At 51.9% G+C, this 25,452-nt stretch overlaps 4 protein-coding genes across 7 annotated transcripts in view; 2 read left to right on the top strand and 2 right to left on the bottom strand.

Moving 5' to 3' along the window:
- The window catches only part of LOC126571247 (latrophilin Cirl), a 124,015-nt gene extending 104,099 nt beyond the window's left edge, over window positions 1–19,916 (bottom strand). For all 3 annotated transcript variants that reach the window (XR_007607870.1, XM_050229600.1, XM_050229602.1), the window contains exons 1-2: window positions 19,530–19,916; window positions 15,411–16,446 (exon numbers count right to left, since the gene is read on the bottom strand). The gene's annotated coding sequence lies outside the window, so the exon portion shown is untranslated. The remainder of the gene's footprint in view (window positions 1–15,410; window positions 16,447–19,529) is intronic.
- A 509-nt stretch (window positions 19,917–20,425) lies between these two features.
- Window positions 20,426–23,966, bottom strand: LOC126571254 (conserved oligomeric Golgi complex subunit 3). Of its 2 annotated transcripts, none has more exons than XM_050229615.1 (7): window positions 23,717–23,966; window positions 23,150–23,638; window positions 22,719–23,075; window positions 22,490–22,653; window positions 22,281–22,420; window positions 21,137–22,206; window positions 20,426–21,058 (listed from the first exon to the last, which is right to left on the bottom strand). In XM_050229615.1, the coding sequence occupies exons 1-7, from the start codon at window positions 23,903–23,905 to the stop codon at window positions 20,624–20,626; spliced, it is 2,844 nt and encodes a 947-aa protein (XP_050085572.1). In that variant the 5' UTR covers window positions 23,906–23,966; the 3' UTR covers window positions 20,426–20,623. The 2 variants fall into 2 exon arrangements, with proteins under 2 accessions (XP_050085572.1, XP_050085573.1); XM_050229616.1 differs by having other exon boundaries at window positions 23,150–23,635.
- A 298-nt stretch (window positions 23,967–24,264) lies between these two features.
- On the top strand, window positions 24,265–24,867 carry LOC126571277 (transmembrane protein 141). The gene has a single exon (XM_050229641.1). It carries the CDS (start codon window positions 24,520–24,522, stop codon window positions 24,865–24,867), a length of 348 nt encoding a protein of 115 aa, XP_050085598.1. The 5' UTR covers window positions 24,265–24,519.
- The window catches only part of LOC126571261 (putative GTP-binding protein 6), a 1,751-nt gene continuing 1,163 nt past the window's right edge, over window positions 24,865–25,452 (top strand). Inside the window, exon 1 of the mRNA XM_050229627.1 lies at window positions 24,865–25,452. This exon is cut by the window's right edge and continues 1,163 nt beyond it. Within this exon, the coding sequence (XP_050085584.1) occupies window positions 24,867–25,452 (586 nt within the window). The 5' untranslated portion in view covers window positions 24,865–24,866.

The following is a 25,452-nucleotide window of genomic DNA, read 5'->3' as shown; positions in this document are numbered from 1 at the left end:
GGTTCCAGTAAGGCAGAAAACCCCTTTTTAAGGCACCATAATCCAGCGCATTTTTTTTACGCGACCACCACCACCGGTAATAACGGATTGGGTGTGAACCGCGGTCAAAATCCAGACCCAGTGGCGACTGCAAAGTTGGGAAAATGGTGAAAAAAAAAAACTGGCCGGACAAAGCAGACGAGGCCTGGCTGACCAGAAACGGTATGTCGCCGCACTCTCATAGCCCCCCCCCCCTCCCCATATAAAATGAGGTTATGGCGAAATGTCAATTACTTAACACGATTACTTTGTTTGCCCCAATTATATGTGCCCGCTGCGTCGGGTGCGGTCCGAGCGATCCTTTGTTTGCTGTTCGCTGTGCTGTCCTTCGACATGACGCACTCTTTCTCTGTGACGTCCACAACAAACCACACAGCAGGTGCCATTGACGTGATGGCAATTGATTGAGATCGTTTTACAATAAAGGCGATCACATTATTGACGTTGATTATTAGCAACATCAAACGAACGTCACAGGTAAAAGCGGTACCGCAGGACCTCGGGGACTTTTGTGATATGAAATTCCACTCCATGGGCATGGAATTTCGAATCTGCAATCGAACATACCTAGCGTTCCCGCGTGGAACCGATTCTGGGCGCAGGCAGCACAAAAAAAAACCCCCTCCGTCACAGCAGATTCCGAGAACCGACCAACCGAGCAGCTGGCATTCACGCAACAATGTGCGATGTTGGTGGTGGCCAATTAAATGTTTGTCTCTCTGGGTGTGTGCGCGCGCGCGCGAGCGATGATAGGAGCTGCTGATGAGGCTAAAACAGTTTTTTTCACACCCCGCCGGATATGTGTCACACAATCGAATCGAGGAGTCGTGGATGCGCGACGAACCGGAGGGAACCACGGTCAGGTCGCGGCGGTCTGTCATCAATCAACCGATTCAATCAGGACGGAACTCGGCACCAGCCGCCGTGGCATGCCTGGGAAGAAATGCCGGCACATGCCTCCGATGAAAATAATAATCCAACGGCATGGAAAAAAAAGGGAAGAAGAAGAAATGATTCCTCAGCGACGCGCGTGCCGCGTGCGTGGTGACAAAGAATGGAGCAGAGAGGCGCAAGGGACCGCGCGAAAACCAACGACGACGACGACGACATGACTTGAACGGGAGACCTTGTTACGTTGTTAAAGCAAATAGCTCAACACCCTTCAAAGCAGAAGCGAACGAAGACGCGGTAACGGGCACGGAGTCCGAGGGAGTCCGTGTTCCGATTGCGAAAGGAAATGATGGTCCAAGCAGCGAGAACCAGAGGGAAGGATGGGGCTAGAGCGAGCGAGCGAGAGAAATGACTAATGGCCTCCCGAAAAAAGCCAATTAAGCTAAACAACCTGGACAGGGCCCCGTTTGGCGTGAAAGGTCCAGGGAGGGGGGCCTCTAGAAGCAAACGACCACGAGAAAAAGAGAGAGTCTTCATCATTATGCAGAGGAGGTCCCCTGGACCTAGGTCTCTCTCTCTATCTCTCTCTCTCTTTCTAACTGGATCTTGGACCAAACGGTCTTGACACAAAACCAAATCGCGCACATTGGGAAAAGGGTAAACATTGGTCCGTTTTGTTGCAGAGGAAAGGAAGGGGAGGGATTAAAATCATTATGCTCATAATGCTAGGCCTCGGCCATATATTGCGGTCCGTTGCCCGATAAAGCGACCCCTTGCTAGCACAAGAGTGACCACCACGACCGGCATGATGAGTCATCAAGAAGCGACATAAAGACCACGAAGAAGAAGAAGCACAAGAAAGCCCCAAGAAGAAGAAAAATCGGGAGGGCGACCCTCTCTTTCGAAGGTCCCAGCCCACTCCGAAGTGAATTATGCAAAAACGGCTCCGAAAAAGTCGAACACTCCCGGCGATCGAAGAGCGGTACACGAGACGAAACGTCAAGACATCCGTCCGTTCGTTCGTCCGTCGAAACCGCGGCGATGAAGGGATTAGGAGCTGCAGCACCAGCGGCGTACGGATCTCCGTCGTATTTTGGCACGGATTTCGTTTGCTCGAGGCATCAACGTCAACAACGACGAGGACGACGACGACGAATGGTGAAGAAGTAAATTATGTTGCCAAATTTGGCGACAGCAGACCACCCTCTTCCCCCCCCCCCCCCCCCCCCCCTTCTTGGGCTCACTCTTTACCATCCTTCATTTGTCATCACTTCTTTTGCGAAGCGTTTCCCGGGGCAACCAGCACAGCAATCCGTGTGCTCCGATTCGAGCGAACCCTGACAGTTCGTGATCCTCTGCACGGTTTCACCGGCCAAAAACCTTGTGGCCACGGTGCGCGCAGGGCAGTAAACGCGTTGGGGTCACGCGCGCGTCACCCATGGTCGATCGTTTGTTGATGGTGGAGGCGGAGGAGGCGCGCTGGCGCTGCTTCGACAAAACATTGAAACATCGTGGTAATAAATCGCAAACACGCGTACCAAACAACCGACCGACCTGGCTGTTGGCGTGTTTCACAGTTTTATGGCTTCCACACGATGGCTTTCAATTAGCTGGTTCCTTCGTCCCCACACACGCGCACCATGTCGCAAGGAACTGGGCTGCTGCTGCAGATGAAAAATCGATCCGAGAATTATTTCCAAATTTCCGAACCATTAATGTGAACAGCAGCAGCAGCGGCAGCGGCAGCAGATTGACTCTGTCACCACTCCGTGAGCCCTTCTGGGAGTGTGTGGTAAACGATCCCCGTATGACTCCCATCCGTGGTGCCGAGAAAGAATCGAGATTGGGGTTGAAGTTTCAAATTAAGATACAAATGGGCGATACCGAGGCCGGCACATGAAACGGGCACGTTCGTTCGCTCCGTACGGTTCGGCCTCGGGAGGAAAAATCGTGACACTCCATGTTGTGCGCGACTCCCAGCCCAGTGGCCCTGGTGTTGGTGGGGGAGAATCGGTTTACAAGTGTATTAAAATGGGGAGCGAAAAAAGGCGAAGCCAAAAAAAAAAGGGGGGGGGGGGGGGGTGTAGAGTGAACAGGAGCGCAGAAGGTGGTAGTGGGGCAGAGGAAGGGGATCCCATCGTCACAAGTGGAGAATATGATTTATTATGCGACCTCCCCTCCCACACCCTCATCGTGTCGGCAAACCACATCGCGGATCGTGGTTGGTCTCCACCGAACACAACACTTGAGTCTGCACTCGACTCTTGGTGGTTGGTGGTGGTTGATGGGGAAAAAAAACTGCCGCAAACTCCACTGCCAATTCCAGTGATAAACAGAGAACGAGCGAGAGAGAGAGAGAGGGAAACGGACATGAGGGTGGAGGGAGGCAGATGGAAAAATAAAATCGAAAGAAAATGCCAATCCGAAACAAGAGACCCACAATCATAAACAAACAAATTGCAATTTGCGCGTCGGCATCATTTGGTGGTTGGCCGGCGTGATGTCGTGCCAGCAAGTCAAGCACAGCACCAGCGGCAGCCCATTTTGGACCACCATCACGCGGGAGACCCGAACTCCACTGCAGCATCATCCGTGCATGCATTCATGCATGTGAGGTGATAGGGCCATCAAGTGGAGCCATTTTCGTGGGAGAGGAGAGGAAGTGGAAAACATAATTCCTGCCACCAACAGACCAAGCCACTACACGCAACCAGAGAGCAAGAGCGAGAGCATAACAATAATCGAAAGCAATTGAAGCCGCTGCGCAGCGCGTTCTGCAGGTGGGGTGGTGCTGCTTTTTGGCGTTGAATGTTATCAGCGAACACACACCCGAAACAAGGGGTGGTGGGTCACCACATCACACACCGAGCCCAACAACACAGTGAGCCGAGTTTGAGCCTTTGAGCGCCAAAGCCAAAAATCGAACAATCAGCAATCCGACTATTCTGGGCACTACTACTGGCGGCCCTGGACACACGCGCACAGTTCCCGAACGCTGAAATCGCTTTACCACGGGGCCAGTAGTTCGGTTCGGTTCTGTCGGTTGTATGTTTATGCTCCGCTACTGCTGCTACTAGGCCCCAACCAGCGGCTGTCACAGAGCACAAAGCGACAGGAAAGGGAGTAGATGGTGCTGGCGGATGAAGAGAAGGAGATATGGGCCACCGCTTGCGCTTGGCAGGTTGAGAGCGCTGCGGTCAAGTGGCTGAAATACTAAATGAATAATTGAAGCCAAACAGAAGCCGACAAACCTATGCCACGCCACACGCGCCGAGGGGGCATGGAGGGGGTGCAGGGTGTTCCCAACCACCACCAGACTGTGGTCTCGGGTCTGATGGTCATTTGGGGTGGTGGTAAAGGGAAAGAGAGAGTCGAGCGAGATTAGATTGATATTGATTCTAGTGGCTGGTCGACTGAAACCGAACAGAACCAAACCGTACGGCACGGCCACGGGAATCCGTGGAAAGCTTGGCTCTGGTCGACCAGACGTGGACACCGGACCGGGCAGTAGAGAGTACACGGAAAGGGGGGGGGGGGCAAAAGAAAGCATCGTAAAAATGACATTCAGAAGTCAATTGCAGCCTTGAATAAATATACAAACGGGAAACCACAACTGAACCAGCGAAAGGGGAACAACAGTAGGCGGCGGGCAGTGTAGTTCAATTTTCCATTGACAGCGCGAGCGCACGCGCGGCCACCTATTGATCATTGAGCGGCCGCGCCAAAAACCTGGTGGTGTGGTGGTCCGCGCCTAGTGGCGGGACTTTATTTCTTTAAATGACCATAAATCACGTATCGAGATGGCTGCGGATGGCAAAGGGACATTCGGTTCGATTCCAATTGACACCACCGCCTCTGCTCTCTCTCTCTCTCTGCGCAATTAGGGTGTTTATGTGGTGCACGTTTGACCAACCGATTGAGTGCACATTGTTGTGTGTGCCGCCATGCTGGTAAGTAAGTAGTTCCGTCAAACGGTGTATAATAAACTCCCCGTTAACCTAACCTCAATACCCAATAACCAAACATCGGCTCGTTGACGTGACGTGCTATTTAACCTCAATATCATGTCGTATGCAAACGAGTCAACATAAAGTTGGCCTCTGTTTTGTAACGCGGTTTATTGGAGATTCGAAAGCTGAGGTTCAGGTGCACTACAGTAACCCAAGTGCTAATATTTCTCGCAAAAGGTTATGGCGCTGGCCTAGATTAAATCAAAATTCATCAAAAACCTCTAACCCTAATTACCAGCAAAACTCGGTGGAACTGTAGCCAAGAGGCAATTGTAATCAAAGGCCAAGGACCCTGGTCTGGTGTGTGCGATCGTGTAATGCGCATAAATAATCATCAAAAACCAACAATCCGGGAGGCGGCGGTGGTGGTGGGATGGTTAATTTTGGATAAAACCAACCCCGAACCCTAATCGAATCGACAAACCGAATCTCAGGCCGAAATGGCGCCAAGACCGGACCAGCTAGCCGGACGAAGAACCGGAGAAACTAATCGCTGCTAATAAGCAGCACCAGGAGCCTTCCACAACAAGCAGCACTACTAGGAGCTCCCTTAACCTAGCCCCAAGAGGCTTGCTGCGGATTGTCGATGTCACCTCCTTCGCAGAGAACGAGAGAGAGAGCTGGAGCTGGAGCGCCACAGCTGCTTGCTGGTGAATGGTGTACACCGCAAGCAATCGCTACGATTAATCGCTTCGCTTTCGGTTCCCCGTCCTCAGTCTCTGTGGCCAATTGAGAACAATATTTCTTGGCACACCCATCACCCCACTGGCCCCCACGGCTCACCGAAAGGAGCCACCTGCGCCACTTGCCCGGGCGCCCGGCGTCTGAGATTGTGAGGATTTTGTGAAGAACGACGACGAACGTGCCGTCGACCTTGAGGCATTTATTTATCTTAAGCCCGTAATCCGTCAACGGAATGGAGGCGACGGGGAAGAGGACGAAGCAACAGAAGGAAGTGAAGAGGCGCCCGCCAGAGGCTGCGGTGGCGGTGGCGGCGGCGGCGTTGGCGTCGTGAATATTTCTGTTCATAAATATGCAAAAGTCATGCTCATGTTGTGTGCCCCATTCTCCTCCATCGGCGCAGTACCGTGGCCACAGATTCCTTTCCCCCACTTTTCGCCTCCAGCGCACCAACAACTTGTGTCGCCCGGTTCTCTTGGCCGGCGTGTCATGACACAGCGATATCGCGCAACGCTGTGCACCATCGGCACCGTACAGCACACCACAGCCCAAGCAAAAAGGACCAAAAAGGCCAGTCTCGAATGAGGGAGAGAGGCACAACACAGCCCCAGCGCCAGCAACAGAAACAGTAATTGTTGTCGTCCGATGGCCACGAATTACCGCGTGGCGTTAGAGAACCTTCCATGGCACGGCACTTGCTGGTGAGCAATTAAACGATGTATACGACGACGATGACGACGACGGCTCCAGCGAATGAGCAAAAAAAAAAAAAGAAGTAACATTGAGGTCGTGCTGACCTTCGACGGAGTGGACGACCAGAACCAGCGGCAAACAACCGTTTATTGCATCCAGATCCCTCCAGTTTGTACACTTCGTTCGCGGCACCTCTCATTGCTTCGCCGGAGCTAATCAATGTAAATCTCTTCATCCAGGGGGCATCCGAAAGCCGCGAAGTACATGCCCGGTCACACTGGATTGGAGCAACACGGTCGAAACCTAAATCCGGACGTTGACTCACTTCATAATTCGTGTGAATCACCACCGAATGGCCAGACAGCAGCCGTAACCGTTGAGTTTAATGTCGCGAAAGGTCTCGGCGGCATGTGGCCGTCGGTGGTAAAACGGCGACATTTCGTGGAACGCGCTTTACGGAACGGGGTCAAACATGGGTTTCTGTGGTCGCGTCGATGGTACGTTCTGTGCTGGTCCTGGGGCCAGCCAGTGCCCCAGAGCAGACAGAGGTTGACAGCAGCAGCAGCAGCAACAAACATTACACAACAAACAAACACATGGAAGTGAGCGATCTGCACCTGCTGGGGAGGGGAGGATGGGTTCGGGGATGTGTTCGCGGTGACAGCGAAACGGAAATCTAAAGAAAAACCAACACCCCCACCGGCCCTTCTAATCCTCGACTCACGAGGAGACTGTTCGCACGGGCGCGCGCGCGCTTCTTTGCGCAACAGCTGAAAGCAATCGATGCGCGAGCGCGTAGGTGGGTTTTTTCGCGGATTTTCGACCCCTTTCCCCCCCTGAGAGAATACGGGGGTTCTAGGGCACAACGTAACTGGCTTGTGGCGCAATAATTGCCAGCAAATGGTGGTCCTTGGTTCGGTTGCGTTTGCGATTTATTGCTTCCGGTAAAAGTTCCGACACTCCGCCGTGGCCTCGAGAATCCACTCCGAACAGGGCGGTTATATCGGCGCACTCGGTATTAGACGCCACCGTATTCGGTTCAACTTTGGTTTTCTTCGATTTTTATTACCCTGCCAAATAGTTATGGAAACCGAAATTAATGAAACCAGTAAATAGCGCGAAAACCCAGCAGCGAACCACTTTTGAGGGCAATTTAATTACATTCCCGATGAAATATCATTCCGACGGGTGGCCAGAAACCAGAGAACCATTGTTCCGTGCCCTACAACGACTCACACAGAGAGAGAGAGAACGAGGAATCCAGTTAAAAATTGTAACACGATAAGTGAAAAACCACATCAAGCCCGTTAATGAAAGGGTTCCAGGGGGGTGCGTTCCAGGACTGGGGGAGGTTCGACGGCCCGTAGCCACCAAGAAGTTATGGCATGTGAGAGGCGGGAGCCCCAGAGAGGGCTCCATATGATGCTGATGCTCGAAAACTGTAATAATAGGATGGCGCCTGACGATCGCAGCAGCCCTGGCAGCGTCGTCACAGCAGCCTGCTCCTTCCTGTGCGCCTCGACGGTAACCACACGGCAACAAGATGGCGGCAGCCCACCACCAGAGCTCGTTAGAAACGGTTCCGGAATTGCGTTCCTCGGAGGAGAGTGTGAATTTGCCAAAATACATTTAGATCACACGGAGAGGGAGGGGTGTGGCGTCGTAACCGCATGCTAAGTGGCGGCGCTGCAATGAAACTCATTTCTGTTAGCACACACATGTGCGTGCGTATGTGTGTTTGTGCGTCGTCAGACCAGATGGTTCCTGGGTTGGTTTTCCCCCGCCTCTTTGCTCGGAAGCCAGCCCGGAATGTTCGGAAATGGTGCTCTTGTGGGTCGTCGTCGCCGGAGCGTCGGAGCACCGGAACCAGTTATGATCAATTAATTGGTTCCACATGTGCGTGTCTGTGTTCTGGAAGACGGTTACACCTGTTCAGTGCTCCCAATTCCAATGGCTTATCAGCTTCTTCTTCTCCTCGTTCTCCTGTTTCGCGACTCGTCCATTTGCATTAAATTCGTAATTTCGCTCTACCTGTCTTAACTACGCTCGATTCTCTAATTGGACAATGGCCACTGGTGACTGCCGGTGCTTTCTTATCGCTAATGGCCACTCCAGACCGGGACCAGACCGGGACCGGACCAATCGGATTCATTTCAATTTGACAACCGCTTTATTTTCCAATTAGGCCGTTTAATGAAGAATTCATTATTCACTTAACTGCCAGTGCAGAGAGAGAGAAAGAGAGCAGCAGCAGAGCGCTGGTTGGTTGGTTAGAGAGTCACACTCGAGTGCAATTTGATGGGAGCCAAAACACCCACCTAAGCGGGTGGGCGAGGTGGTGGAAGAAGATGGCGGACATAAGCAATGGACGACCAGAAGTCGCCGGACAGCAGCACCAGCACCAGCACCGGAAAACATCGAAATTTCTTTCCTCATTACGAACCGGGGGGCTGCGTCGTCGTCGCATCAGCAGCAGACACACCACACACCGAGAAACACATTGAGGGTACACGTACCATCGCTGGCCATCGAGCGTCGTTGAGCGTCGTTTGAAGGTTGTTTAATTAAAGCAACACCCCAGACGCATGTCTGCCAGCACATGAGCCAAGCCAAGAAGCAGTCGCGAGACGACGACCTCGAGGTAGTAATGACGACAAAAAGCATATGCCACACTTCTAGACACGTGTGTGCGCGGGTGTGGGAGGAGAAAAGTCGATTTTTCTTCCGAGTTTTCCGCCATTACTTCCTCTCTCTCTCTCTCACCGTGCGTCTTGTAATGGCAACCGGTATTGTTTGAACAGCATTGCTGGCCTTCGAGAGGTCGCATTGCGGTTTGTGCCAAACAAAAATGGAGAACCTACACCAACGAAGACAAACAAATGAAAGATTAGGCCGCGGTGATAGGGCGCACGGAAAAACAGAGCAGATCAACGATCGTCGCACCCAAAAACGCGGGCGCGGAATTTTTCCACAGCGCCCATTTTCCACGGAAATGCTCGAGCTCGCCCCGAGAGAAAGGGGTTTTCAATGACGGCGATGATGATGATGGGGATGAGCAGGGAAATACATTCAAATAAACATAAATACGCCACCGGTGCGCGGCGAGGTGCGGCACACGAGGTGAGGCAGGAACTGTCCAAAACAACGTAAACCAAAGAGCATCACGACGGTAGCAGAACCACCACCAGGTTCCAACAACAAGGACCGACACGACGAAGCGGATAAAACGCAGAACAAAACGCGCGCGTCACACCCGCGGGTCCCGCGTTAACCGTGTCTGCAGTTGACTCTTCCGCGCGTGTTTTCTCTGGATTCTCTTCCCGTGCCTCGTCCCTCGTCGTGGCCGGTGCTTTCTATTTTTTTTTGATTTTCTGGCCAACTTCCGGAATTTTCGGAATGGTTCTCCCTCGCTTGCTCTGTATATTCAGTGAACCAAAACACCGAACGCGAACGCATCCATCCAGCAGTAGCAACCGGAGCGCGCAGCTCAGCACAGATCTCAGTAGCCCAGGACAGCCCTGGCAGCAGCAGCAGCAGCAGGAGGTGGCTTTTGTGTACTTTCCAATTTTTCATAAACGATTTTTTTTCTGTGGCGTTTTTACCCGGTCTTTTTATCCATCGAGGACCTCACCGCTTTTTTTCTACCTTTTTTCCCTTCTCTGTAACATTCCCCTTTTTCGCTTTGTTTTTTTTTGTTTTGGTTTTTTATTTTTTGATCCTCGGTTCCGCGGATCACGCGGGGAGATGACAGTATTTTTTGGAGGTTTGGTTTTTATTTCACTCTTTTCGCTTCTTTCATTTGGGTCCACCGCTATCGCGAGGGTCATAATGCTGCGCTTCAACAGTTTTTTGGGACTGAAGGAGCAGCAGCAGCAGCAGCAGCAGCAGTTTTGGGTTTTCATTAAAATTTCTTTTCACTTATCTACTCGATACCCTCAGCTATTGAGAGAGGGCCAGTGTTCTTGCCACTTTCCTACGGAGCGGGCTTCATCATGACGATGATGGAATGACGAGCTACCACCGCACCACTCTCGATGGCGATTGCGATGGAATTCCGATCACTTCAACCTCCCGAGTGAGAGAGCTAAAGGGATAAGAGCCAGGCAGACAAGACAACAACAGCAAAAAATCCCCAAAATTCCATTCCAAGGGTTCTCTCCTCCCCGCACTGGAAGGCTTGAAGCAGGGATGGGACTGGCGCGCCCTTTTTCTCAATTCCACCACCACCATCACACCTCCTTACCACCCCTCCAAAAAACACGTTACCGTTTACGGTGGCGTTGAACGAAAATTAATAAAAACACATTAAAAGAACAACAACACCGCGAGGCCGCGCACCCGGAGGATGTACGGAGTTAGTAGTGCTGCTGCTGCTTTCAACCTTTTCTGGCGGGCGGCCATTCACGAGAGCAAAGTGGTTCACACCATACAACCACCAAGGAGCATCCATAGGGGGGATGTTCCCCCGTATCCCGAGCTTTCGCAACAGCTGCTGCTGCTGCTAAGGAAGGAAGCAAAAAGGCCATTCGGCTACTTGCTGCCCTGTTCCACCGCTATACCCTCTTGCTGCCGTGCGGCGAAATCATAAAAATCATACTTACAACACAGATTCGCGAGGCAAAAGTGTGGCAAAGAGGGGCCGAGGGGAATGAGTCGAAGGACGCAACGAAGTGAGGCGCAGAGTACACACCACACACTTTAGCACGACCTTCACCATTGGCGGCACCGTGAAGAGGAGGAGGAGGAGAGAGTTTGCGGAAAAAAGGTAAAGGAAGCGGAGTGAAACTCTTTCTCAGAAGCGCAGCATCAGCCTCCACAAACAGTACACCTCCCAGGCAGTTCCACCCCGGGGAAAAAAAGAGGCGGAGAAGAAACAGATAAGTTTTTGGCGAACGGAACGAGCGAGCGAGAAAATTGGACCAATGGCCAATCCACCGCCGCCACCATCTGGCAGCAAGGAACGGAGAGGCCGAAAAGGGAAAACTGGACGAAGCCAGGGAGGGGGGGGGGGGGGGGAGCTACTACTAATCGGCAACTAATTTCCAGCCATTCCATGAAGAGCGGAAGGGCCCGGGACGTGGAAGTGAGCCACAGGCTCACGGGCGACACGCGCAGAACACCAATTACTTCCCGGTTACTCCCCGGGAACGGTGCGCGTTGTTGGCGTCTCGGTCTGGAGGGTTTTTCGGGACGTTCCGGAGGCCTTCTCATCATGCTCTCTAGGAGAGGAGTCCACACCAAACGAACACACAGCAGCACCGCGGAACTTGGCGCCCAATCTTAACTGGAAAAAAATTATCCTCCTCCTTCTGCTGCTGCTGCTCCACCGTTTTATCCCTCCACTTCACTACCCGAAAACTCCACTTTTATTCCTCCTAAAGAGAGCTAAATGGATTGTATATTGTGTTTGCGAGAGAGAGAAACAGAAGTGGGAATTAGGAAGGGAAAGTTTAGCTCAAGACGCGCGCGAGTTCTTTTGCCTTCGCTTTTTAGGGTTTCGCGCCTTTGGAATGGAATGGAATGGAACAGCACACAGGCAGGTGGGTGATGTGTGGGAGGTGGATAAGCGGAGATAGATGACCCCGCCACCACCTCCCACTGTTCTGTTTCTGTTGGAGAAGAAGTGCCAGCATCCACAAGCCAAGCCACTAAAAATAAGGCACAGCAGAGAGAAAGAGAAGCGGGGGGGATCGTGTCTAATTCGTCACGGGTTTCGCGCGCTCACGATGAAGAAGATGATGATGGAATGGAGGTGATGGTGGTGATGATGGTGGTGGTACATGACTGGCAGCAAACAGCATCACCACCAATCTATCTCTCTCTTCATTCTTCTGGATGTGTATTTTTTCGAAGGAGAATGGAAGGTGCTTTTTTCTAGGAACACCATGTTGGGGTTAGATAGAGGAAGAGACCGCATCTCTATTCACAAATTTTCTTGCGATAATTCAAGACATTACCAAACACTATCCCCCGCCGGGGGGCTTGGGAGTCTCGAACCATGGGATCTCTAAGGTCGCCGAGAGCGAACGCACTTACCGTGTGACCTACCGGCCACCTGCGATTGCCGTGGAGCTCAAATCGAATAAGACAAAAGAAAATGTGGCTGTCCACATTTCCATTGTCTTTTGTTTTAATTAAAATTTAACCAAATTGACACTTTGATGTCCAATAATCTAGGCCATTTCGTTCCCTTTTTCTCTCTCTTCTCCCTCTCTGTTCTTCTAGCTCTTGGCTATGTGGCTTTGAGAAGTACTTTCTACTGCTCGTGTAAAGCAACGCATTAACAATACATTAACTTGAATCCCGTTTAGTGAGAAAGAATGAGAGAACGAGAGAGAGAGAGAGAGAGAGAGAGAGAGAGAGAGAGAAATTGTGCTAATCAGTGCTGACCAACGATGGGGTCGAGGAGGCCTAAGCTGACCTAAATCGTCTCCGGCCCTCCGGGTCGTCCGGTTTATGAGCCGCTCTCGCTAGGCCGCCCGTCCACTCGTCCGCTCAAGTGCGGTTGACACCGATTGGCTCATCAGGTGAAGAGAAGAGTAACAAAAAAAACCCAAGTGAGAAGACCCCAATCCAAAGAGTACCACCACCATCCTGCACTGCGCTCCATCGTCGCTGGTCGGGCTGGTCGGTGGAGCGATTACGGCCGCCGGAACATGGGGGGCGGCAGCGACCGTTTGCGGAACGAATTACGCTTCAAAAGCGACTTCAAAGGGAACTGAAAATAACTCATTCCCAACTCTCTCGGGCGGGCGGGCGCGCGCGCGCACGCCAGCTCGCACCCCGCCTTGTCCTTTCCCCCTCTTTTCTCTGCTTCTAGATCCCTCCCGGTGTCCAGTTCGCGGGCAGCAGCAAAAAAAAAACGATCCTCCGCGTGGCGCGTATTGACCGCCGTCGGGGTACCAATAAAACATCCAGAATCGAAACCCCCTTCCAGTCCTCCGTCGCAAGACGGCGTAAGGGCATAAGCGCACACCGCATTTCGGATGCAGCTCTCGGCATGGAGAGCGAAGAGAGGTGCACATCCGCGACAACCGCGACTTCCAATAAATGTATGATGAAGATGACGGGACGGAATGGAGCATCCTGAGCAACCTGGGCAACCTGGGCCGCACCACTGCACAGAGTGGAGTTAGAACGAGATAGAGAACGAACGAACGAACGAGCGAACACCCTTAGACCCCGCCAGTCAGCCGCAGGCACAAGGAATGATAAAGCACTGGTCTGGACACGGCGCGGCACTTGAGCTGCGGAGAAGGTTGAAAAGATGGCCATACCGGCGATGGAACCGTGGAATGTGGAACTCCCAGAACCGAACCGAACCGAAACGCAGCGCAAAGAAGCGGGCCTTTGGAAGAGTAGGCTGCTGCTGCTGCTGCTACAAATGAACATCAAGGGAGCATAAGGGAGCACGAGCATGGAGGAGTAGAGAACGAGAGGAGAATGAGAAAATTAAAATTAACAGCTTAAATGAGCAGGATTTGTGTTGTGCAGAGTGGATGCCCTCTCCACACACACACACACAGACAGACAAGCAGACAGACAATGCGCACAGAACAGAGTCCCCCCAACCTCCCCCGGGTCCACGGAACACGGCGACCAAGAAGAAGCGGGACGCGCGAGAAGCCGTGGCCGAGAGGTGAAATAAAACGCATGTTCCAAGGTGTTCATCATCATCATCATCATCAACATCATCGTTCGGTTCGCGCGGCCGTCCGTCTTGCCCGGACTTACACTCACACCATATGACGCGGTTCTCCACGGTTTTGCTCGCGAACCGTGACGGAGCCCGGGAGGACCGCGAACCGCGCCGGTTTTTGGGGCCGGGCGAAGAGCGGGGGGGTGGCGTTCAGGTTCTTTGTAATGAGCGGTGAGCTTTGCGCACGTTGAACGAATTGCTCCGTTTTGCTGTGGCCCCTGCGCTCCACACCAAAAACCCATCGTTTTCGTTCTTTCTCTCTTCTTGTCTATCTCTCTGTTCCTCGGTATCATCACACGATCCGGAAAGATCATATTTTAGCCCACAAATTGAGCCTCGATTGTGCCCCTCCCCGTTGCTGCTGCTGGTGCTGGGTGCTGGGTGCACCGACAATGGCGTACAAGAGGGACGGAGTTATGCTGGAACACTTCGTCCGCCCGCCGTTCTGTATGTTCTTTTAATTCCCGATTGATTACTCATACTAATCGAAGCAGGCAGTTGCTGCTGATGACGGAAAGAGAGAGAAAGAGACTGGTAGAGAACGAGATGGAAACGAGAACTAAAGGCGATGAAGTAACTCCATTTCAATTTCTAATCATTTCGATCGATTCCACTGCTGCTGATCGCGGCGATGATGATGATGGTGATGATGATGATGAATGGCGCACCGCCGCCGCTGCCGAGAGCGCGATCGTTCGCTTGCTCGCTCGCCTGACTGCGCTGGCGCTGGTGGGCGCGGGAAATGATCCAAAATGATGGCTGTTACGGAGCTCTTCTTCTTCTGCTTCTTCTTCTTCTTCTTCTGGTTGCCATTAAAATTGTTTACGGCGTTTTCATAACGCGTGACAAAACATTTGGATCGACCGGCACGGCACTAGGCGACGGGGTGGGGCGGGGCAGAGTGGGTTGGTGGCCATCAAAACCGCCGTGGTGATCTTCCCTTCGCCCCGGGTCCGCTCGGTTCGTTACGTTCGTCATGTGGGAACAACGTCAGTGTGGTTGGATGGTTTTTTTTTTGGAATTTGAATATGAAAAGCGAACCGAAACCCGGAGGATTGCCGGCCAGAGGTTTCTATTTTCAAATACCGGACCAGACCGTCTTTTTTCCTATTTCCCACTTTCAGATATTAACAGACAAAAATTGGTGATGCAATAGGCGTATGTTTATGGTCTTTTTTTTTTTTTTGAAAGGGAAGTTGAAAGTGAGGTAATGATGCAGTGAAAGTTTGTCGTCCCTGAGGATGCGCGGTCTTTTGAAGTTCTGAAGCTTTTGCGTAACTTCCATGATGGTCAAGAGTGTTATTTGATTGGTAAAGGTGTAGTAGGCAATGAATGCCAATGTAGTAACCTGTTGGCGCCCTAACCCCAAAAAAAAGAACAAGTTTCTTGGGACATACCTATGGACGATCCGATGAACCGATGATCCGATGATCCCTCTGCTGATCTGCAAGCGAACGTAACCACCAAAACTCCACGGCCTTCGTCACCTGCTGTGCCTTCCACTTTGTTTTCTTTAACTCTTTTCCTCCGTTCTCCTCCGTTCTCCACCTTTCTTCTACTGCTGCTGCTGAGCACCTTGTGCCCAAAGAAGCATAAAAGCTCACTCTAATTGAGCCGAAGATGATCGACCGACCGATACACACTTACGCACAAAACCGGGACCGGATCAGACCCGCAACCCTCCCCCCTTTGCACCTCCTGGTGGTCTTCACTTCGGTCACACCCGTACACTGCTTTTGCTGCTTTGCTCTTCTTCAACTGGACCTCACACACAGCGGCCACACTACTCGCGATCGAGCGCGCGCACGCTCGCGCCACTAATGGATGGATGGTGGGGGACGTTTTGCGGGGCCTTTCGAGACCTCCGCTGCCGCTGCACCACCGCACACCGCGCGCACACCAACACCAAATATACACGCACCAGATACACACGCAGAAGACGCACAGAACGCACGCACCGACCCCTAGAGTGCCGGCTCCTCCCGCCGAAACAAAAAAAAAATCACCCTTTTAGTCGAGAGCGCATTTCTTGATTTTTACCGCTTTTTAATCTAATTTACCCCGGGATACCACGGGGGCCGGACCCTGGCCCCTCCTTCCTATCGCACGGCACAGGCGGCTTGACGGAGAGATCACGGAGCAGATGGAGGACGAGAAGGTCGTTCCATTAATATTTATGCACGTTCGCCCGCTCGCTCGTTCAGGGCCAGACCCTCCCGCGACGAAGAAGGAAAGGGTTTGCTTGTAATGGCACCCGATGTCACGGCAGATATCAGAGAAAGAGAGAGATTGTGCCGACAGCCAGACAGTAGATGATAGTAGCATTAACCGGACTCGGAAAGCATCGCACGCACCGCACCGGAACCAGCGGGATCGCACGATTTTCGGAGCACTCTCTTCCTCTCTCGCTTTTGCAGATTAGCTAGCCACTTCCTAAAAGAAAGAGAGAGAGAAAGAGAGACAAGAACGCAGATAAGAAAGAAGGTATTTGTGGAATTAGCACATTACACAACGCAGCAACTTCAAGGTTCGAGGGCGCGCGCGCGCCAACGTTGACTAATGAGAAGCTGCGGTGGGGCCCCCCTCTGGCAACCCCCCCCCCCCCCCCCCCTGGAGAGGAGCTCGACCATCACTCCAACCTCTGTCGGTTGCAGCGGACATAATTAGAAGGAACGGAAAACGGAACCGGTCAACCGGGGCCGGGCCGGTTGGGCCGGCAAACTATAATAAAATCAGTCAAACTTCTGCGAAATCAACGCCCCTCCGGTACCGCCCATCGAGACGGAAGGTGCAGATGAGGGGCACGACGACCCTCCTCCTCCTCCACGTTCCCTTTCCCCGGCACCCGGCACAGAACTCCCAAGAAGTCTCGGGAGCCCCTCGAGAAAAAAAAACCGGATTTTTGGCAGCAGCAGCAGCAACAGCAGTTCGCGAATCTCCTCTTCGGACTTGTTTTTGGTCGATGTCAAGGTGGGGTCTGGTCCCGTCACACGCAAAGGACGCAACCAAATTGCCATGGCAACCGGGATTGCCAGGGCTGCCAGCCGCTGCACGCTGCAGCATCTCATTTACGCCCCAAAGCGGTCGCGGTGAACGGTGAACTGCGTTTAAAGATGCGTCTCCATCATTAGTGCCACCGGGAGGGTACTGAAGGCCAGGAGGGGGGAACTCGCTCGCCTTACCGCGCACTTGATTGGTTTTGGGGCGGCTTGCAAATACACCTTTTTTCGCTCCTCGCTGTGGTGTTGTCCTTCCTTCCTTCCTTCCTTGCTTCCTTTGCGATTGCGGACTCGCTTCAAAGGATTTGCCACAGAGGCACCAATCGGTGGCCCTTGATTCACTCTTATTCCGCCAGCCAGCCAGCCTGCCAGTGAGCGAGCATTTAAGAAGCGCATCACGAGCGGCCACTTCTGCCCCTGGAGCGTCCTTCTCGGTGTAATCGCGATGGCGGTGTTGCTTCTGACACTCTCCTTTGGGTGCCGGATTGCTTAGGGCTAATTTCGTTCCTTCCTTTCCTTCCTTTCTTGGGTGCCGAGGTTTTTTTTTATTGTCCATTGGGATCCTCTTGCTGCATTTCACGTGTTGCAGTCAACCTGAAACCCAGCAGCAGTCATTATGTCTGATAATTATTGCTGCCATCGGTCATGGGGAGTCCCGTGATGGACTGCGTTATCGAGCGCAATCGAGTTTTGCATAATTGTTGCAGCATGTTTCCGGCATGCCCACACCCCAGCCGGGGGTTGCTGTTGGATGCTGTTGGGTGGTTTATGCTGTCTCGCACATTCACTGATCACAGGGTGGGATGGGGCTAGCGCATCAAGAGGGTGCGGGACGCAGAAATCCATTTGCATTGGTGTTGCGGTTACTAGAGAGCATTTCCATTTCATTTCTCTCTGCAGCTCTCTGCAGCTAGATTGCTTTTGCATCCCCCACCCCCCGCTGTGGTCCTTAAACGCCAATCTAGCGAACGAACCGCAGCATGAGTGACGGACGGACGGCGGCGGCGGTTCCCTTTTTCTGGTCCTGCGGTGGCTGGCATGTAAGTTCCGGCGAAAAGGATAGTTCACCGCCAAAACCCAACCGGGGGATGGGGGAATGTTTGCTTCCGGCTTGCTGCTTACTTCTTCCTTTGTTTTTGCTCCAGTCTCTCCTGCCTCGTCCTTTATCGTTTTTTTTGCTCTTTTTCTCTCTCCTCCGCTTTCCGCCACTTCCGCCTCGCATCGCAAAAATCCTTTCGCTCGCGGTTCGGATTCGGAGTTCATTTTGCCGATGCCGAGCTGGGTAACTCACGCAACGAAGTCAGCCGTTGAATGCACCAATACATGCATGCCCCGGGTGCGTGTGTATGAGTGAAAAGAAGTTTCTTTTTTTGAAATTCTCGACCAAACACGCACGCACACCAATAGGCCGACGTGTGCCTTCTTCCCGGCGGGGATAAATCTTTTCTATTTTTTTTTGTTAAATCTTTTTTTTCCATGAATTGCACCTTGCTGCTGCTACTGTGGGAGGCGCAATGGTGCGTCCCCGGATTAATGGTTGGCGGTGTGTGGTGTGGCGTTAATCGATGCCAGGTCAGCCTCGACTCGTCTAGCCATCTAGATCGATTGTTCATTACAGCATCCAGCGCTGATTGCTTTTCACATTATTGTTATTGGTTCGCGGCGTGCCTTCCCCCTCAGCAGGTCTTTCCATTCATCCCCGTTCGTTCCGCGGGAGCTTCTTCAGCAGCATCATCATGCTGTCGCCGTCGTCGTCGGGGGCAACGCACATGAACACACACATACGCACAATTATTCACCTAAACACATGTACCTTCTTCTTCTTCTTCTTTTTCTCTTTTTCCTGGTTCTTTGCGCTTCGTTCTATATTGACGACGACACGTTCTTCGTCTGTCCTCCCTGCCTTCCCTTCCTGCTGCTGCTGATCCTGTTGTTGTCTCCTCCACCGGCCGCATCACACGCACATTAACGGGATCTCACGCGGCGGTCGTCGTCCGTGTTTTTTGTGTACTTTCCCCGTACCCCAACAGCACCGCAGCCCACCATCCTGTCTCTCTCTCTCTATACTTTACTAGGGCATTCGCTTCGCACTAGAGATAGGATTGGATTTTTTTTACGACTAGGACCCGGGCATCCCAGCCTGAGGGCGAAAAACACTCGCCATTAAAAATAAAAACACAAACTAAAAAACCTTCCAATCACTCATCAACCGCAATCTCAGCAGCCATCCGAACACCTTCACAAAGCACCACACCACGCTCGTTGCCTACTTCGTCCTGTGGCCAGCAACGCTTATTGGTGTTGTTGTTGTTGTTACTGCGACGTACGTATAGCCCTGGTCCTGGCGACCTCTTAAATCAATCACTGCGGCAGTGAGATGGTTCCGGGAGTCAGATCGGATCAAACGGGAACAAAGGAATTGACGCGCGTGGCGAGAGACGCCAGCAATCGGGCCAAGCGACGACAACGACAACGGTGATGGCGATTGCACGCACCGCAAGCGGCGAATCTATTTACCTCCTCAAGCGACCTGTGGTCGACGGCTCCGGCTCCGATGGGCAATCGCCGACGGTCAACAGATTAACCGATGAGGTGAACCGGAAAGTATATTTATAATTTCCTGCTCCTGCTCAGTGCTGCGTGCGGTGCACGTAGTGCCCGTGTGTTTTGCGTATGTTGGGAGATAAACGACTTTTTCCTGCTTTCTTCTCAAGCAACAAACCGATCGGGGCAAAAATTGAGTCGTCACACACTACAGTAGCTGGACCACCGATTTCTGAAAACGTTTCTCGTCTATCTCAACGGTTGACCAAACAAGCTCCGGTGAAACGTACTTTTGTCTGTCGTCGCCCGGAATCACCGTTCTTTCGCTGTGTCTCTACGCACTTCGACCGATCACGGAACGCGACAACCTCACCGAGACACGGACAACGTTAAACTCAGGTGAGGGCGCCTCCATTCACAACGGTTCGGGCACGATGTCACGATGCCGAACGGTATACCGAATCCAAACCATGTTCATCAGTTCCCGAAGCCCGTGCCGATGTTCCGCGACAGGGTTAAGCAAGAACCGACCACAGCACTCATACCGACGACGACGACGACGACGACGGCAACCACCACCTCCCCCGGCCACGTGCAGTTGTTGGGGAAGATGATCTTTGGCGATCCGGCGATAGTCAGTTTTTTCGGTTTCCGATGGAAATGGATCAATTTGCAGATCAGCTGATCGTATAGAGTGCTGTCTTTAGCTCTTCTCTTGTACCTTGTTAATGATCTCAGTAACCTTTGCTTATTTATCGTATCGCGTAACAACCAAGTTTAGTTAGTTAAATATTCGCTTATGAAATTATTTAAGATAAGATTGTGATATAACCACTTCGAATAGATAGAAGTTATGCTAGGCAATCGACTTCTGATTGGAGCTGTTTCAGAACCATCTTCCATTTAATACTCTTTCAGGGGAAGTATTATTTTATTTACTATTATTTTACTCGATAATTAGCTTTAATTGGATAAGGCAAATAAAAACAGAAAATAAATTCTCTAAGCAGGAAGATAACCAATGTGGAATAAATTTGGAATATTGCAATACATAACACCGGGAAACTTTACACAACTTGTTGCCCGGGGGAGGAAGTTTCCGGTGCTTTCGGCGCCCCTGTCACTTCCGCTGTAACTTCCTTTGCCTGTTCAACGGCTTCCTTTGCCGCCGTTACAACGTCCTCTGTTCGCTCGATCTCTACTACCGTGTTGGCCCCACTATCGAAGCTTACCTTTTTCTCGATTGGTGCTTTTATCGAATGGCCGCTACTGACCGAGGACGAGGTGCTGATTTTTCGCTGTGCATCCGCCGTCGTCTGCGGTCTCCCAAAGGCAGCCGTCGTTTCACCAGCCGGTCCTGTGGTTCCACTAAGATTAACACTCGACAGCAGGACGGAGATTTGTTCTGCCGACGGGCAGCTCACGATCGTCAGATCATCTTTGGTGTACGCGTTCAGCATGAGGATCTGCTCGAGCTTCACAAACGCACCGATGATGTTGTTCTGAGGAATACAGATATAAAGGAACAGAGAGTAAATGATGCCGCACATTACACTCGTTACTGTGGACAAAACACTTACTCGAATTGGTCGGAACAGGATAAACTCGGTGTCCTTGTTCGATAGGTACAGCTGCATCGAACGCTGCAACCCGGCCAGTTTAGTCTTGATGTTACGCAAACACTCCTGGATGATGGAGCTGATCTGTTGTGGTGCAGCGAACGGTGCAAGACGGAGAGCCATCGCCGATCCGCCGGCCTGCTGCTGCCCAGCTGGTGCTTTACCCGCTGGTTGATTACGCAAATGGTTCTGAGCGGTTTCGATGAACGTCAGTACCGGTCCCACGAGCTGTCGGGATGCATCCGTGATGAATGTTTCGCAAACGGTCTTCAGCTGGCGATCGACATCCTTGCGCGAATCGAGCAACTGTTCCCGCACCTGCGGTGTACCGTCCAGCAGAAACTCTAGCAGCGCATTGTTCGAACCGAGGGAAAATAGTTGTTTGCGCTTCTGCAGCAGCTCGTAAGCCGCCGTACGCACTTTGCTGAAATCGAGGCTGGTTTCCTTGGCCGTGAAATCGACCCGAAACGGTGCAATCTGCTCCCGAAGAATCAGCAGATGCTTGATCTCGAACAGCTCACCGTCGATCGTGGTACGGTTTTTGGCTATCTCTGCCGCAGCACTCGACACACTGTGAATGCAGTGCGCCAGCGCTTGCTGCGAGAGACTCTGGAAGATGGACTTATCGATGCAGCGATAGAGCCGCGAAAGGCACACGAGCGTGCGGCGTACGGTCGGATACCACATGCCGTGCATATCTGCCGGTGAATTGCTAGCACGGCTACGTAATGCCGGTGCTTCGTTACCGGTGTCCTGGGAAGCCAGTGACATTCCCGAAACGATCGAACTGCGTGAATCGACACGGCGCAGTGGCACGGGATGCTGATGGTGATGATGGGCCGCATTGTCTTGCAGCGACAGAGCGATACTTTCCATCATCTCCAGCTTCTCCGGATAGGCTAGATCACCGGCCGATGGACGATAGTTACGGATGTCCGATTCGAGATAGTTCTGAGCCCGGAATCCGATCCGTTCCTGTACATCCTGCAGCAACTGGTAGACGATCTTGGCGAACGCTTCCAGGGAATCGGCTGTACGGGATGAGGAAGAGAGAAGGTCGGAGTAGCGATCAATAACATCAATCCTAGGTGCCGGTAGCACTTACGGCTATAGGCCACGTGCTCATCGAGCATCTCCACCTTTAGGATACTACAGATCTCTGCCAGCGTTTCCAGATGATCGATGCGGATGATGTAAGGCCTCAGTATGTCGTACAGTATCGTACACAATCCTTCCATGTAGCCACTAGGGAAAGGGTGGTAGAGATCAAGATCATTAAACAGTTGTTGATCGTGCAAAGTGCCTGTTACTCACATCAATTGATCGCTTGGTTTCGCAAAGAAATGATAAAACAGTCGATGTTCGTCCTGGCAGATGTGCACCATGAAGGCACAGGCCGATCGTACCAGCGCACAATGATCACCTTTATGTTTCTTGGCTAGCTCCTTGATCGCTTGATCGACGCCACCACTCATGATCTACAAAAGCACACAAGAACACAATTAAATACCCATCTTAGGACCATGGACCCAGCCAAACTCACCGTAGCACGCTGTGTCAGATAGGTTTGGTGAAGTTCGCCAAGCAGAATCTCATAATCGGGGCTACGGTCAAGCCGTTCCTCGATCAGTCCCGTGATACGCTTCACACGCGGTGCCGACGCTTGAAATTTCCCGTAAAACAGTGCAAACGCTGCTTCCGTTGCACGATCCCCGACCTTCAGCTGTTCCAACGCTTCCAGTGATCGGGTAGCTGCCGCTCCTTGTCCACCCTTCGGTGAGAGGACTTGTGCGGTCGCGTTGGCCAATATGTTCGTTACGTACACCTTCATCATCTGTGCCGCCTTGGCGAGACACGTCCGATATTTCACGCTATAAGCCGATGCTTCACAGAATGATGGCTGGAAGGACAGAATGAAGGCTGATTAGTGATCGATGATCACGACGACAAACGTATCACGGGATATCGACTTACGTTCACTCGCATATACTCAATGCAATCATCGATCGTGTTCAGGACGTCCGCAAACGATTCGTTCGAAACGGAAACGGTAGGATTGTGCAATCGTTGCGAGATACTTTCGGCCTGGCTAAAGTACTTCAATCGCTTGCGGATCTCCTCGCCACTGTCGCTCAGTTTGGTCTGATCTTGCAGCAAACTTTCGCTCGCTTGGTGCAGCGAGGACGTCTTCTCCGAAACAAAGTTAAACTCCTGCGTTAGCTTCCGAAGCGAACCGAGCGATTCGTCGATCTCCTGTAGCATCGTATCGCACTCGCTGGCCCTCGATCGTAGCTGCTCGTAGTACTCCAGATACGCCTCATCGAAATGTTCGAGAATTTCCGCATCGATCGAGTTGTACCACGAGAGGAAGTTTTGTGTTGTGTCGATCACGCACGCGGATTGTTTGAACGATTCCAGCGACACCGGTAGCTCAACGGTTCCTTCATTATTAGCGCTATCCTGCTGAACGAGAGGGGAAGAGAACAAACGTGAATAAATTCGATCAAGAGATTATCGGACCTGCAACTGGCCGGAACATACCGAATCTCCGGCAGTCGGTAGCGGTGCGGGGTTGTTGCCCTGGGCCAGATCCGTCAGCCGGTTGATGAAATCCGTTTGCCCGGTGCTGAGCGGAGCGAGAGGGTTCTCCTTCAGTTCCCACTGCACCAGTTTCGACTGTATCTTACGCAAATTGGCGTTGTCCGCCCTCAGGGTCGCCACGTTGTCCATTCCCGAGGTAAAAACAGGCGGAATTTTTCAAGTTCTCCAGCTTCAATTTCGGTTTCGGCCGCGGAACCAGATTTGCGTGACGTGTGTTTGTTTACATTCGGAACCCAGTTAACATTTTTCTTTTTTTAATCGAATAAATTGTATTTAGAATACTAAAATACTGCTAACAATGTTCCCGTATAAAGGATTGCTAGAAATTAAATAAAATTAATTTATTTTACTCAATTTTTTGGTTTAATTTTAGTACTATTTATCTGTGCTAAATAGTTAAATAGCCATAATGCAAGCCAGCTTCCGTTATACAACCTGCTGTTGGCCATATAACGGCGATCAAAACAAAAACATTTTTTAGAATTCCCGGCGCGCTGCAAAAAACGAGAAAGGACTAACGATTTTCACTATTTTAAGTGCATTTAAAACATATTAAACATCCGTCGCCATTCTAGTTGGGAAAGTGAGCCGGAAAAGGACTTCACCAACCGTGCTGTACCAAGAAGAACCGGTTCGTTGATCTGACCAGCTTCTGTACGTAACATTGCGTAACGAGTAAAATTAGTGAATCTCCGAATTACGGCACTAAAGAATTACCGCACTAACGAATTGCTAACCGAACGATGAACGATATACGAGCGCTCAAGGAACAGCAGCGTGATAAGCATCCCGGGTTCGACTCGTACCTCGAGTGTATGACCCGCTCACTGTTTACCGGGCTGGCCACGTTTTCGCTCGGATTTGCCGGTGTCTACTTCTTGCAACAGATCGGTCAACGCTATCTGCCGTACACACGGAAGGGTAACGTGCTGGTTGCGACTCTTGTATCTACCGTCGCCGCGTATAAGGTCACATCCGATCGGACACTCGCCTGCCAGGCCCGGTGGATGGCCGTAGAGGACAAGTACAGTGTGCTGCAGGAAACGCTCGAAACGATACCGGAAAAGGAGGGCACCGTGAAGAGTTTCTAATGGTGGTGACAATGTTGCGAACATGCCTTCGGACCATCGGCGGTATCATCCGTAGTTGCTGCAAAAATAGGCTACTCGATCACGGTCCGATCGCAGGAGCCGCTGAAAGATGGAACCAGCTGGTGGATAATCGTTTATGTCGTGGAAAATATACGGATTCTAGTAAATATAAGAGTGGCAAGGTGGCTGGCCAGCGTCACAAGGCTAGCAACAAGCGTACAAGCATGCAGGACGAGGAGGACGAGGAGTCAGGTTACGGTAACGAAGCAAGTAATGAGTCGAACCGAGCCCAACTGATCGATGACCGTGAGTACGATTCGGTGGCTAGCAGTGCCATGCACGTGACCAAACGCATCCTAAACGCCCAGAACGTGGTCATCATTCAACCGTACATCAAATGGGGTCCACGCAAGAGTGTCACCAAGCCGGAACTGTTACTACAGGAAGCGGAAGCGCTAGTTCGTTCCCTACCAAGATGGAACACGGCCCTTAGCCTGAAGGTACCGGTGGAAACGCTCGAGAAACGGCAACTGTTCGGTAGCGGAAAGCTGGAAGAACTGAAAGCGGTCATACGCGCCCAACAGG

Source organism: Anopheles aquasalis, chromosome 2 (genome assembly GCF_943734665.1).
Source record: "Anopheles aquasalis chromosome 2, idAnoAquaMG_Q_19, whole genome shotgun sequence".
In the NCBI taxonomy this organism is placed as follows: Eukaryota; Metazoa; Arthropoda; class Insecta; order Diptera; family Culicidae; genus Anopheles; species Anopheles aquasalis.
Note: the sequence above shows the minus strand (reverse complement) of the source record. Positions and strands in the feature narration are given on the sequence as shown.

Coding starts and splice junctions, on each gene's coding strand:
- LOC126571254 (XM_050229615.1), bottom strand. CDS start 23,905: ATGGACAACGTGGCGACCCTGAGGGCGGACAACGCCAATTTGCGTAAG. Junction 23,076..23,149: donor TTGAGTATATGCGAGTGAAC/GTAAGTCGATAT, acceptor CTGTCCTTCCAG/CCATCATTCTGTGAAGCATC. Junction 22,207..22,280: donor TGAGCACGTGGCCTATAGCC/GTAAGTGCTACC, acceptor CATCCCGTACAG/CCGATTCCCTGGAAGCGTTC.
- LOC126571277 (XM_050229641.1), top strand. CDS start 24,520: ATGAACGATATACGAGCGCTCAAGGAACAGCAGCGTGATAAGCATCCC.